This window comes from Leiobunum rupestre, chromosome 4 (assembly GCF_980474605.1).
Source record: "Leiobunum rupestre chromosome 4, qqLeiRupe1.1.hap1, whole genome shotgun sequence".
NCBI lineage: Eukaryota > Metazoa > Arthropoda > Arachnida > Opiliones > Sclerosomatidae > Leiobunum > Leiobunum rupestre.
The window spans coordinates 58,731,907-58,745,669 of record NC_143387.1 but is presented as its reverse complement, the minus strand read 5'-3'; the positions used below and the strand labels follow the sequence as shown (position 1 = coordinate 58,745,669).

The 13,763-nt window shown below is 37.1% G+C and overlaps 1 protein-coding gene across 1 annotated transcript; it reads left to right on the top strand.

Annotated features, from left to right (window-relative positions):
• The first annotated feature begins 8,327 nt into the window (after positions 1 to 8,327).
• On the top strand, positions 8,328 to 9,191 carry LOC149948495 (uncharacterized). The gene has a single exon (XM_090171088.1). The coding sequence runs from the start codon at positions 8,328 to 8,330 to the stop codon at positions 9,189 to 9,191; it is 864 nt and encodes a 287-aa protein (XP_090027214.1).
• The last annotated feature ends 4,572 nt before the right edge of the window (positions 9,192 to 13,763 follow it).

The following is a 13,763-nucleotide window of genomic DNA, read 5'->3' as shown; positions in this document are numbered from 1 at the left end:
GCCCGCGAATATTGATTCGGCTGCAGATCTGCAATCTCGCGATGCCTCACCGCCTAAGCCTCGTCGCCGTTCTTTATCCGAAAATTCAATTTAAAATCCAAGTCTCGGCGCAACGCTCATTTGTAAGCGCGGTCGTCCTCCCAAGTCTAAGGCAAAGTCCAGTTATTCCATAGACAACCCTGTGATTTCCAATGGTACTAACTCTTCCTCTACTGCGAAGCAAAACAATTCTAATCTACCAAGTACTGATTTGTGCCCAAAGTGTGATATCTATGTGGTAGCCGGTGATAAAGCTTTCAACTGTGATCTCTGCAAACACTGGTGTCATACCAGTTGTGCCAATTTTCCTGACAAATTTTTTGACTTACCCACCTCATCCCAGTGCAACAACTTCCAATTTTTATGCCAAAAATGCATTATTATTGGACCTAAGTTCCGAATCACTCTCTTCGACTGATCAAAAGAGGTTGCCCGCCTCTCAGACCTTCAAAAATCCGATGCCGTTAGTCTGAACTCTCTAAAATCCGAGGTATCGATGATCTCTTTGAACCTCCTTACAGTGAATACCGATACTACTCCCTTCGCTGCTGCTACTGAAGAACTTTCATCACTACATTCTAAATTGGATGTGGTTTCTAAGCTGGATTCAAACACCGCAATTCACAATGCTAATTCAGCTAATATTACTGATGCCGTATTCTGCACAGCTGAAGATATCAACACCATTGTATCTACCATTGTGCCTCGAACGCTGTTAGACACCATTTACGCTCACACTACTAAGCTTGCCTCTTACCGCACACACTTGACTAAGCTTCCATCCATTGAGTCAAGCCTCGCCTCGCACCGGGCTGACTTAGACAAACTCTGTGATCTTAATGCCAACCTGGCCAATATCACCGATGCTAATTACTGTACCACCGATGATGTTAAGCGACTTCTGGAATCATCCAATAATGACTTACAAGACTCTCTGGATTCCGTCAGAGATGAATCTGTGTCTATTGCCTCTCGGCGTTCCAATATTATGCTTTTCAATTTTGCAGAAATCTCAATTGAAGAAGATTTCACAATCGTCTCTACTTTTCTCTCATCATGCGGTATTGACTCTTTTATACGTCTCTTCCGGCTAGGCGAAACTATCCCATCTCCTACTATGCGCCCTAGGCCAATCAAAGTGGTTCTTCACGCCCCCCATTTCAAGGAGAAAATTTTTACTTTCATTCGTCGCTCCCGGACTGATGATCCTAACTACCCCTACGCTGCTCGTAATGATTTTCCTATTAGAATAAGGGGCCGCTATGCTAAGGCTAAAACCGAACTTGCAGAACGACAGAATGCTGGCTCCTCCGACTGGACTATCAGAAACTTCAAAGTGGTTCGCATTAACTCTGCCCACCAAGCTGCTTCACCTAGAGAAAACCGCTCTGTGCGACCCAAGGAGCGGTTTGGTGCAAGTTCCACAAAACAGGATCACTTTCATCCTAATACGCGAACCAAACTCCATTCAGCAGTGCGTGCAAATCCCCCTCACTTATGCGTGATAACTCTATTTCTCATTCGCGCGCTGACCCACATTCTAATGTGCTGTCTCGCAACAATTCTAAAGTGCCTATTAACACTTATATTGACTACACTTCGCAGGGCCCTACCTCTAACATCAATGCTACCATTCCCCTCAATTCTAATATTCACCCTTGGCAAGGCAATCAATTACCAGCCTTTTTAAGTTCCCCCTGTGATCCGTACTCCAATACTCATCAGATACCCGCACCTATTCTACCGGGCAATGGTAATTTTTTGCACCCAGGTTCTAATGCAAATACCATTAACAATATTTACCCGAGCAACCGTTTATTGATGCCCCCTCCTAACCTTATTCAGCCCTTTCGGAACTGAACGACACACGCTTAATGCGCATGCACCTACTTTTAGTCCGAGCTCCAGCACATATGTAAATTCTCTCAAATCCCTACTACCCAGTGCTCCTCCCGCCGCTTCTAATAACATTCAGCATACACTATCTTCATCAACTGCTCTTCTAACGAATGCCCAAGTTCTCACTACTGTTTATAAACATAACGAACTAGCTCATCTATTGCATTTTCATCGGATTACCTTCGCTGCCATAACTGAAACACATTGGTCTCCTGATCATCCTGATGCAGAACATGTTATTAATGGATACTCTCTCTTTCGCCAAGACAGATGCACTAGTACTTACGGAGGTGTTGCCTTTTACATCAAAAATACTTTCTCTGCAAGAACTATTTCCTTTGATGAACTAGGCCTAGAGCCTTTTACCCCTAAAATTCATGGTTTAGACATTTTAACTGTTTCGCTTACCTCTTCGGGCCCCTCTCCCACTAAGACATTCGTCGCTGTAGTGTACCGCTCGAATAACCCCCGATATGATAATCATCAACTTCTTTTAACCTTTCTTCACTCAATTAATGACTATTGCGAAAGCCTTAATATTTCCCTCCTAATTGTCGGTGACTTTAACTATCCTCACATTTCTTGGGATTCTACCACCACCATTTCCAATGCTTGTCGGTTTACTAAATCCTTTCCAAATTGTCACTACTCCTACTAGAAATGGTGGTCTCTACTGTAAAGATAATATAATCGATTTAATTTTTTCTACTGATGATTCCCTTGCCTTCGACCCTGGGACATTAGCCGCCCTGGGAACTAGTGACCACTGTGTCCTATTGTTTAAAGTTCAATTGTTTGGTAATCACTCTATCTTTACCCCTAGACTAAATTTTTTCAAAGGAGATTATGATTCCTTGGCCACCTTCCTCACCACTGTTGATTGGTCACTCGTTCTAGGGTCCCCTGACCTCTCTGAGTCCTGGAAGGCTTTTCTCACTTTATTAAATACTGGTATTGCTAATTTTATTCCCTTACGTAAACCTCCTTCAGCCCCCAAGCCTGACCCTCGAACGACTCGTAGCAGGGATTTTACAGGGTTGCCACAAAATTTTCAGATTCAAATTCCCTGACTATTCCCTGTTTTCCCTGACCATTTTAAGAGATTTCCCCTGACTTATAAAGGGCAAAATTTTTCGTTTATATTTTACTTTTATTAGAAGTTAATAAATTTGGATGGACTTATATTTCAGTAAAAAGGTTATTGCAATGTTGAAAAAATTAGCCAAACATTCAAGGAAATAAATGATAATCGTGGAATTTGTCATACATCTAGAGTTAAATTACCTTCAAAAAGTGCCCGGATAAAATTATATTCCCTGACTTTTCCCTGAATCTTTACAAATTCTTAAAATTCCCTGACATTTCCCTGACTTTTTAGGCCCATTTTTAAATTCCCTGACTTTTCCCTGATTTCCCTGTTTTCCCTGACGTGTGGCAACCCTGTTTTAAGGCTGCGGCCTGGTCACGTCTCGTTAAAGCTAAAAGACGTGGCATTCCTTCTTCCACTTTAGACTCCCTCCATAACAATTATCGTACAGCTCGCAATGCTTTTACTTCCCATCTTCGTAATACCCGCCGCAAATATGAGGCTGGGATTACCTCTCAAATTAGTAACAATCCTAAATCCTTCTGGGCCCATGTCAATAAGTTTCGTTCCTCCAGAGTGCCTATCACTGAACTAAAAAAGCCTGATGGTACTATCACCACCAGTCTGACTGTTGCCGCTTCTGTTCTAAATACTTTTTTTGCCTCCACTGTTAACCCCCCTTGCCCCCTTCCACCTCACCTATTATTATCCTCCACTATTCCCCCTGTTTCTTCCGGTAGCTCTACCTGCCTGGAAAGAAGCCACAAAAGGGCTCCAGGGCTGACCGTGCCAATTATCGTCCCATTAGTAACCTAAATCAAGTCCCCAAGCTCAGTGAGCATATAGCTAACAAACAAATTGCGGATTTTTTGCACACCACTAAATGTTTTTCCCCCTCCCAGCATGGCTTCCGCTCCAACCGCTCGTGTCTTACTAACTTACTCCAAGCTACCAATATATGGTCCAAGTGGTTGGACGAGGGCTATAGTGTTGATGTAATTTTCCTGGATTTCTCCAAGGCTTTCGACTCAATCCCACACTCCCTTCTCTTAAATTCCCTCTCCTCTGCTGGTATTAGTGGGGATGCCTTGCGTTGGCTTTCCAATTACTTATCGGATCGTAAGCAGAGAGTTGTACTTCAGGGACAGTCATCTCCCTGGAGCAAGGTTAGTCAGGGTGTTCCCCAAGGTTAAGTTTTGAGCCCACTGCTCTTCAACATTTTTATCAACTCCCTCCCAATGTTGTGCGTGTAGCTTTAATTCTATTATTTGCGGACTATTCCAAGTTATCGCACAAAATTAAATCTCACTCCGATAATCAAGCACTCCAAATGGATTTAGATGCTGCGGTTTGCTGGGCGAATTCTCATGGTCTAGCTTTTAATACGTCTAAGTGTTCTACCCTCCATCTAGGTCGCAACAATCCCAATTTATCCTACTCTATTGAGGGTGTGGCCATTAAATCGACTCTTTCTGAAAGAGATCTTGGAGTGTTTGTTGATCCCAGCCTCAGATTTTCTACCCATACCAACAAAGTTTCAAAACGTGTTCGTTCGGTGGCCGGGCTCACTCGTCGTAATTTTAACTTCCGTAGTCCCAAACTTGTTAAACAACTATATAACACCCTTGCTATCCCTATATTTGATTATTGCTCCCCCATTGGGACCCCTCATCTCAGTTTAGATATTTCCGCTTTACAAAAGGCCCAAAATAATTTCACTAAATTAGTCACAAAATACGAAAAACTTGATGCCCCAACTAGACTAAAGTCCTTATCTATTCCGTCTATTCAAACTCGCCACAAAATCAATAATTTAAGCTTCCTCCACAATTTTTTTTATAATAATTTAGATCTAAATTTCAATGACTATTTCTCTACATGCAATTCCTCCCGCACCAGGGGTCATAGTTTAAAACTTTCCAAACCCAGAGCTCAATCTAATGTCCGTTTGAACTCCTCAAATAATAAATGACTGGAATTCACAGTTTTTACCGCCTCCTAGTTATTTTACTGTTTTTTTTTGCTGTGTGTTGTTATTTTTGATTATCTATATTGTTCTACGCTTTACTCTGACCTGATGTTTACACATAAGCCGCCGCCCAGGCTTTGTAGACCTAGTTATTATAACCAAATAAATAAAATAAAAATAAGCCAAAAATAGAAAAAAAATCTTATAATGGCCATCGTAGGCTCAATTTCACCTGTAGATGGCGCCGCGAGTAGTTTACTTAGCGCTATGCATTATTCATCATTCTATAGGTAATTGTACGTTCTATAAACTTGATGTAGACCACTATTAGTGTACCAATTGCGGTTTCTCTAATAAACAGAGAAAACAGCTAAAAACATGTTACTCTTCTTTGAAAATTATAAACTCAGCTTATCGGAAGAGTATATTAATGGTTTTTAAAGTCTACATTTTTTAAGTATGAAATTTTAAAGGTGAAATCTTGTTTCGGATACGCTTTTTTGTTGGGTTTTTTAACTGATCCCGATTACGTTCTTTTTTGTCTAATCTTTGGTATTGTTGGTTTTTTCTGTCATATATTTGTATCTACTATTTTTTAAGTTTATTTCCTTTTTCCCGCAAAATCGTCCAGTCTTAGAGGAACCTTTCAGAGCATAAGTCATGCCCAAAAGCTTATGCGGTTTCATTATAATAACGTGAAAAATCGTACTAGTGAATGGTAAGGTGTTTCGCTTCTTGATATTATATTTTCTATTGCTTAATTTCTAAATATTTGAACTAATTTATTGCTTGACTGCGTTATAATATTTTTCTATGAATTATTTTGATTCTGAAGTCTGATTGCTTGACTGCGTTATAATATTTTTCTATGAGTTTTGTTTCTGAAGTCTGATTGCTTGACTGCGTTATAATATTTTTCTATGAGTTTTGTTTCTGAAGTCTGATTGATTGGGTTGTTATTGTGTATTTTTTTATTCGTTATTTTTATTTTTTGATACTCTAATATTTTAAACTGGATATAGTATAACGTTAATTCTGCGTATTTCGAATGTGCGTGATGTGGAGGGTATTTTTACGTTTTATTAGGATCAGTTTTTTTAATTTTAAATATCTTTCGTTTTATTTGTATTTTATTTCGTTTTTTCAGTCGTATATTTTTATCGAGTTGTATACATCGTGCGCTTAAACTTATGTTGGTCTGGTTTTTAACTGGGTCGTCATTACTTCGTAATTTATTTTAAACGTTTTCTTGACTGATTAAGATGTTTAATTTGAAATAAAATGAGCGTTAAAGATGCGGCAAGTATTTCGTAAGCGAGAAAAATACAAATACCCTCTGTAGATATTTCTTTCATTAAAATTGGCTTCGTATTATATTTAACTGATAAACTTGTACCGTAAATAGGGTTAAATTCAATTGTACATTGTTTTAGTACGTCTAACTCGCTGTTGTAACTACTTAATTTATAATATTCTGAATAAATTATACTCGGTTGTTTCGTCTCAATTATTTTAATTATAATTAAAATTTTATACCGGGCGGGATTGAACCGGGATTACGTTTTTAGTAAATAACTCGGAATTGCGGAGATATATCTTTAAAAGTCATCTCGAAAAATTAATACCGCTAGGGACAATTCTTCCGAGGAGAGGTATATTTTGGCTTGCCAACTTGTTACAGTTACATTGAGGGATACATGATACCCGAGTTTGAACAAAATCGGTGGGTAACACCTCGGGTACATTCCTTGTAAGTGAAGCTGTGTAACGTACAATTAGCCTTTTTTGCTTAAATAGAGCCACCAAGTGGCTAACTAGAGAAGCTACCCAAATTTCTGGATTTTCGTCTGCTACGGTCGTCTACTTAACGTTACGCAAAGGTTGAATTATGAAATTAGTATAGCTAGGTGTTTGTTTTTGTAATTCTAATGAATTATTAAACGTTTATTGATAAATTCGTTAGTTGATTAGAGGTTTTTTAAACTGAAATGGCAAAGTTTTCAAAGCACAAAGGTAAATTCTTTTGATTGAGTTCAACTGATTTGAAATAGCAAAATAATCTTAGGTATTTATACTTATTAGGTGTTTTTCTAAAGTGAAGAAAGTGGTGTTAATGTTTTATAATTTAAGGGATATTTTGCGATGGATAGTTCTACGCCTTTACCAAAGGAAGGACACAGCGAGGGTTTTACGGTTAATGTTATACCTTTGGAGCTATCTCCTCAGCTTGCTTTCAAAAAGTGAATATTAATAATCAGTACTGTGTGCTTAGTGTTTATTTATTGTTTTTTTTTAGATTAGAAGCTGGTTTAGTGTTGAAAAATCAAAATAGAAGCGTTGTAAAAACAACTGGAGGAACTTCTTGTTGTGTTCAGGGCTGTAACAGCAATGTAGTCAGAAATCGTAATTTGCATTTTCACTCATTCCCAAGAGATAGTAAACTAAAACAAGCCTGGATTGATAGAGTACTCAGTAAGCCTTCAAAGACCAGTTCAACTCTGTGGAAGCCTACCCCGGCTAGCAGGATTTGTGGATTGCATTTTAATGTATGTGAAGTGAAGCAGAAAGGGGACTCTATTCCTCGTATATTTCCTTGGAACACATTTCCGGATGGTACAAATATAAAACCCTCCAGGAAAAGTATTAAAAAATTTATATTAATGTTAAGTATTGAAAATTAAGTAATTTAATTTTTCAGGAAGGCGTCTGTTTAAAGCTGATCAATCAAACACTAAAAAAACCGACCACTATTTTATGCCAGACACAGTGATAATTCCTATAAATGACCAAGAATTATCTTTGTGTACTACCTTTGAATATTCAGAATCGGATATAAAAAAAAGAATATGAATCAAATTCATAGTCTCAGTTTACATGAAGGTTAATTTTAGTTTTAAACTAAGGTACAAAATATTATTCGCTCAATTTACATTCTTATTTTACAGATCATTCCTATTGTGCCGTTTATGGACAAGAAAGTAAAGCCACCCAACAAGATGAAATTATTGACAGACTTAATACAGAGATAAAACACTTGAAAGAAACCATTTCATTGTTACATAAGACTTTGGCTGAGAAGGACAAGACACTATCAGAAAAGGACAAATTATTAGCCAAGCAGGACCAAACATTAGCAGAAAAAGACATAGATCTGTTTGAAAAATCAAAACAAATTATTAATATGGACTTGAAAATAACAATTCTTAATGAAACTATAAGGAAAGAAAATTCTAATGTTTTTCTGTAGAAAATGTTCTAAAAATCGAAGACGCCCTTAAATTTTATACTGGATTTCAAAGTAAAGAACGTTTTTTGACCTTTTACAACTTTGTAATGGTGGACTATGATACCGCTTACAATAACTACAAAAATTTAAATTGTCAACCTCCGAAATCAAACCGGAAACGCTCACCCAAAATCAACACTATGAACCAGCTGTTTTTGGTCTTGTCTAGACTACGATGTGGTCTCCTAGAATTTGATCTAGCTTATAGGTCAGGTGTTTCTACTAGTACCATAAGTGGAATATGGAGTTTTTGGATTGCTTATCTGTCAAACAGGCTCGTACAAATTAATATTTGGCCTAGTCGCTCAATAATTGATAAAAGAATGCCTCAGCAATTTAAGGATCTGTATCCAACCACGAGAGTTTTGTTGGACTGCACAGAGATATTTATTGAACGTCCATCCGACTATCAAATCCAAGGTGTCACCTACTCCTCTTACAAATCACACAACACCGCCAAAGGATTAGTTGGGATTGCACCGAATGGATGGATATCGTTTGTGTCAGATCTTTATGGTGAAAGCATATCAGTTAAGGAGATCACGATCAAATCTAAAGTTTTAAATTTATTGGAACCTACCGACTCATTAATGGCAGATCGGGGCTTTCTTATCGAAGATGAATGTAAACAACTCGGAATAGCCCTAAATATACCACCGTTTTTGGGGGGTAAACCCAGCTTAAACGAACAAGAAGAAGAAATTACTCGAAAAATAGCTTGTGTAAGAGTGCACGTTGAACGTGTTATTAAACTGGTTAAAGATTATAAAATTTTAAGTGAAAATTTCCCAAATTCAATGTCCGATAAACTAAATGGAATTTGGAAAGTTTGTTGCCATTTGGTAAATTATACTGGTAACCCTTTACTAGAACGAAAAGTGTTATCTGATACCTTAACAACAATAAAATAAGCTTTTTAAGTTTTATCTTTTAACTTTAATTTTTTAATTTGTATAAACTTTGCACATTTTTTTTGGTATTTAACAACTTAAATCTCTTCAATTCTGTATAAGTATCACAGTAATTTTAGCAATTTATAAAATATCACACTGAGATAGGAAATAATTTTTTAGGTACTTACTACTTAGAATATCACTGCTGCTTTTAGGGTTATATTAAATGTAAAATGTTCAGCTCGATAACTACCGTTAAGTTATAATACACATGACAAGAAGTGATCAAAATAAAACTCGTTTAGTTTTGACAAAATTTCATTAGACCATATTTCCTTATTGAAACTAATTCTTTCTACTATATAATCCTTTCCACTGTCAACTAAAAAGTCACACCATTTTAAGCCAGTTATGGCTAATTGTCCTTGTGCTTGGTAGAAAAATTTGTGGGTTCTTTTTAATTTGATATTGCCATTTCTGTTGGTTAGATAAGGTACATTAAGTAATTCCACCGCCTCCTTTACACTTAAATTTTCTTCTTGGCCCCTAGCTAAAGTCTTAATTTCAAGTAAACCCCATTCATTAACTGAGCTGTCAAATATTAATCTATCCGGTGTTGCACCTAAGTAAGGAATGGCTGGATTCACACAAAATCCCACATCTGCACTATACTTGATTTTAATTTCTGTTGATTGATACATTTTCAATGCTGACTCTTCACATTTTAACCCGTCTTCCATATATTTGGTGCTAATAGTAGTCCCCTTTTTCATTCTTTCTTTGAACGCATCATCCACCTGTTTTTTCCTTCTTACAATTTCTCCAAATTTTGATGCTGTTAGCCGTTTACTTCTTTCAATCAACCACACATCAGATTTGGACTGCTTTCTTGTATTTCTCTCTAACTCCCTAGCAACTTCCATAGTTAGTGCAACGTCTTCAAGATAATATAGATCAGTTGAAGTTTCTAGTAATTTTAGTGGTAATGATGGAGGTTGAATTATGATACCTTCTGACAAGGTTTTAATTTCAGGCATTGCATCTTTAATTAACTGAATAGGTTGACATTCACTTTCAAACAAAATCTCACTAAACATGTTTCCAGGTTCCACTGTTTCAAGATCTTTGGCAAAAGTTCTGAGACTGTCTTCAGACACAGGTATATTAGTGCATTCAAATTTCAAAAGTCTTTTACAAAATTTGGCTTCTGTTGCCTTTGTTTTCTTGTTTGGGTCATGCTTCGTGAAACAATATTTGGAGAATTCACTACTAGGTTTTCTGATTTTCCCTGGTTTGTTCCACTCACAAGGCTTTTCTGTACTCGATTTATAAGTGTCGAATATGAATTTTTTTTGTAACATAACATTGTCCAATAATACCCAGAAGGTCGCAATGACATGTTTACAAAATCCCAACTGACCAGCTTTACAATAACAAAAAGCTCTTAAAATGTCTCCACTGTAATTTATTTGGGCTGCTACATTGTATTTTTCACGTTTGTATGAAGCTTCTACAACTGCTTTTATAGTAATGAAATGCTCTCCATAATTCAATAAAATATCACACACCTTTCCACTCTTAAACATACGGTACCCAGCGGTATAATGTTTTTTCACATTAGTTTTACTATGGTATGTTAGAATATTCTCTTCTTTGAAGGTAGTTGGGAATTTCCGTAGCTGTTTTGTAAAGTTACCTTTAGGTAATGGTACATTTGATTTCACAAACTCCTTTGGCTTTTTATTATTTGATGAAGTGCCGTGCAAAGGAAACTTTTTCAGAGCAATGGAGACCTTGTTTCTTGAGTTAATGACGTTGATGAATTTGATATGTCATTACATATTTCCTGCAAATTCAGTACACAGTACTGATTATTAATATTCACTTTTTGAAAGCAAACTGAGGAGATAGCACCAAAGGTATAACATTAACCGTAAAACCCTCGCTGTGTCCTTCCTTTGGTAAAGGCGTAGAACTATCCATCGCAAAATATCCCTTAAATTATAAAACATTAACACCACTTTCTTCACTTTAGAAAAACACCTAATAAGTATAAATACCTAAGATTATTTTGCTATTTCAAATCAGTTGAACTCAATCAAAAGAATTTACCTTTGTGCTTTGAAAACTTTGCCATTTCAGTTTAAAAAACCTCTAATCAACCAACGAATTTATCAATAAACGTTTACTAATTCATTAGAATTACAAAAACAAACACCTAGCTATACTAATTTCATAATTCAACCGAACGACGGCGATAATTATACGTCAAGAATGTTTTAAAACGTTTAGCCTTTGCGTAACGTTAAGTAGACGACCGTAGCAGACGAAAATCCAGCAATTTGGGTAGCTTCTCTAGTTAGCCACTTGGTGGCTCTATTTAAGCCGAAAAGGCTAATTATGAGTAACATTAAATCAATTAATTAGTATGGTACTAAATGACGCTGTAAGCGTTTTTAAACGATACTTGGTTCCCCTTTGAAGTATAAAATTTTAAGTATAGTGTTTTGGACATGACTGGGGAAGTAACTTAACACATACGATGTGGAACTTATATTACGGACTGGCCATAGGGGCGACCGGACTTTTATTTACCTGGGGTTTTTTGAGTTCCCGGAACAATTTCTGTCCTTGGAGACTAATCGCGTTCTTAAAACGAAGCTCAGCTGTGTCCAACCGGAGGGGAAGGAAGCTGTTCTCGAGTTCCGGCGACGAGTGGCGGTTTGGAATTTCTGGTTATTAAACCGCTTACCAGAGGATGAACTATGGGATTTGGTTATATGTTTACAATCCACACAAGTTATCTTGTGATGGTACTTTTCACGGGAATCGAAACGAGCCGGTGGTTACTCTTCCTCAAGGATCGAGCTTTGGGCCGAGACATCATATTGTACGGGATTTTCCGGATAGACCTCGAATTACTGAAGCTTAAGGCTCTTCTACTGGTGATTTAGGTCAGGACCTGTTAAATAATTATTGTAATAATGTGTAAACTCAATTAAAATTAGAAAATCAAATTAATGTCGGTATATCGCGTATAAATTTAAATAAAATCAATAAGTTAAAAGTGTTTAAATATTGTAATAATTAACGAGAATATTGTGTGTAAATGTATATAAAAGCTGTATATTTTCCATTGTATTGTAAAATATGTGTTTCATTGTGAAACCGAGGATGGTCCGTTTCGAAAATCCCACCGGATATTGGCCGGATATTGGCGCTTCGAGCATCAAGCTTAAATAGAGGTGAATGGAAAAACCTCGCGTCACAACCAAAAAAACGTTCAGATCGAACGGACCGGAATCGGGCTCACAACAAAACGAGCATTCTTAGGACCCACATTATAAAGGGTATTGTAAATAAAGTGTTTTATAGACTTAGAAACCTTTGTATTTCTTTAACTAAACATCACATGCGCCGAGCATTCAGTTTGTTTGTTATTTTTCAGTCGGTAACGAACGTAGGCATAGCTCTCCCAACCCCGGTAGAAACAGTCAAAATTCTATTTGACCAGGGAAATGCTTAGAGGGGGACTCCTACCTTCCTGTTAAGGGGGACTTCTACTGGTGAGAGTGACCAGCGTCCTTTTTATTTAAGTTATTTGGGGTAGGTCTTAGGGGGATTTTGATTAAAATTTGCAATAAAACTTGTCTGGCTTTTTAAGACACTGGGGTGAATACAGGTTTCTCGTCTGGTGGTTTCTGAAGTTCACCTGTTTGGTCAAGCACTGGGAAGTGGAGGGAACCTCTAGAGGAATTGTCGACTTGGATTGGGGGGGTAGGACTGGTTCCCACTAATTACAAGGTGGTTTCGTGTTTAAATTTTGGGCATAGATTTTTTAGGTAAATTGAAGGCCGTACTTGATTATGGTAATTTTACTTTAAAAACCGCTAACGGTTCTATGCCCCTGGTCCTTTTACGTGAGTATCGCTTTTCCAAAACCACGAGCCACTCACATGTGGGGTCTTTAAATTACGTAGATGATATAGATACCTGTCATTTATGTCAGGAGGAGAGGGGGAAGTTACACTCTAAAAATGGTTGGGTTAAAAATATTGGGTAAAATATTTTTTGACCCATTTTGAGTCACTAGGCGAAAACTATTCGCTAGTTTTAGAGTAATTTTTTTTATAAATATCGAGCAACTTCAAAATACAGTTTGACTGTTATTGTATGGAAGAAGTTGGTAGTTTGGGGTAAAAGGTGTATTCTTTTCGTCCCAAAGCGAGCGAATAGTTTTGGCCAACTTTTGACCCAATTCGGGTTATTAGATCTTTTTTTGGTAGCTGGGTTTCACCAAGGCTTTTGGGTAGGGCCTAATTTATGGATTATAGCACCAGCCCAACTTGGGTTATTTTCTACCCGCAAAGTAGTAAAAGAATTTTGTCGTCGACTCAACTTTCTGGTTCATAAAATAAAAGTGATTTCTCACGTTTCCCGCATCACAAACTAGCGACAGACGTTGGAAGGATTTTGTTTAAGGGTAAATTATTTTATCGTACTTAAGATTGCTTTAGAAGGAAATCCGACTTATTAATTGATTATTATTAGATTTAACGCAAGTGAGCTGGCATTTGTGTGAATATGTAT

What these genes read in the sequence shown, in the direction of transcription:
- LOC149948495 (XM_090171088.1), top strand. Translation starts at nt 8,328, where the DNA reads ATGGTGGACTATGATACCGCTTACAATAACTACAAAAATTTAAATTGT.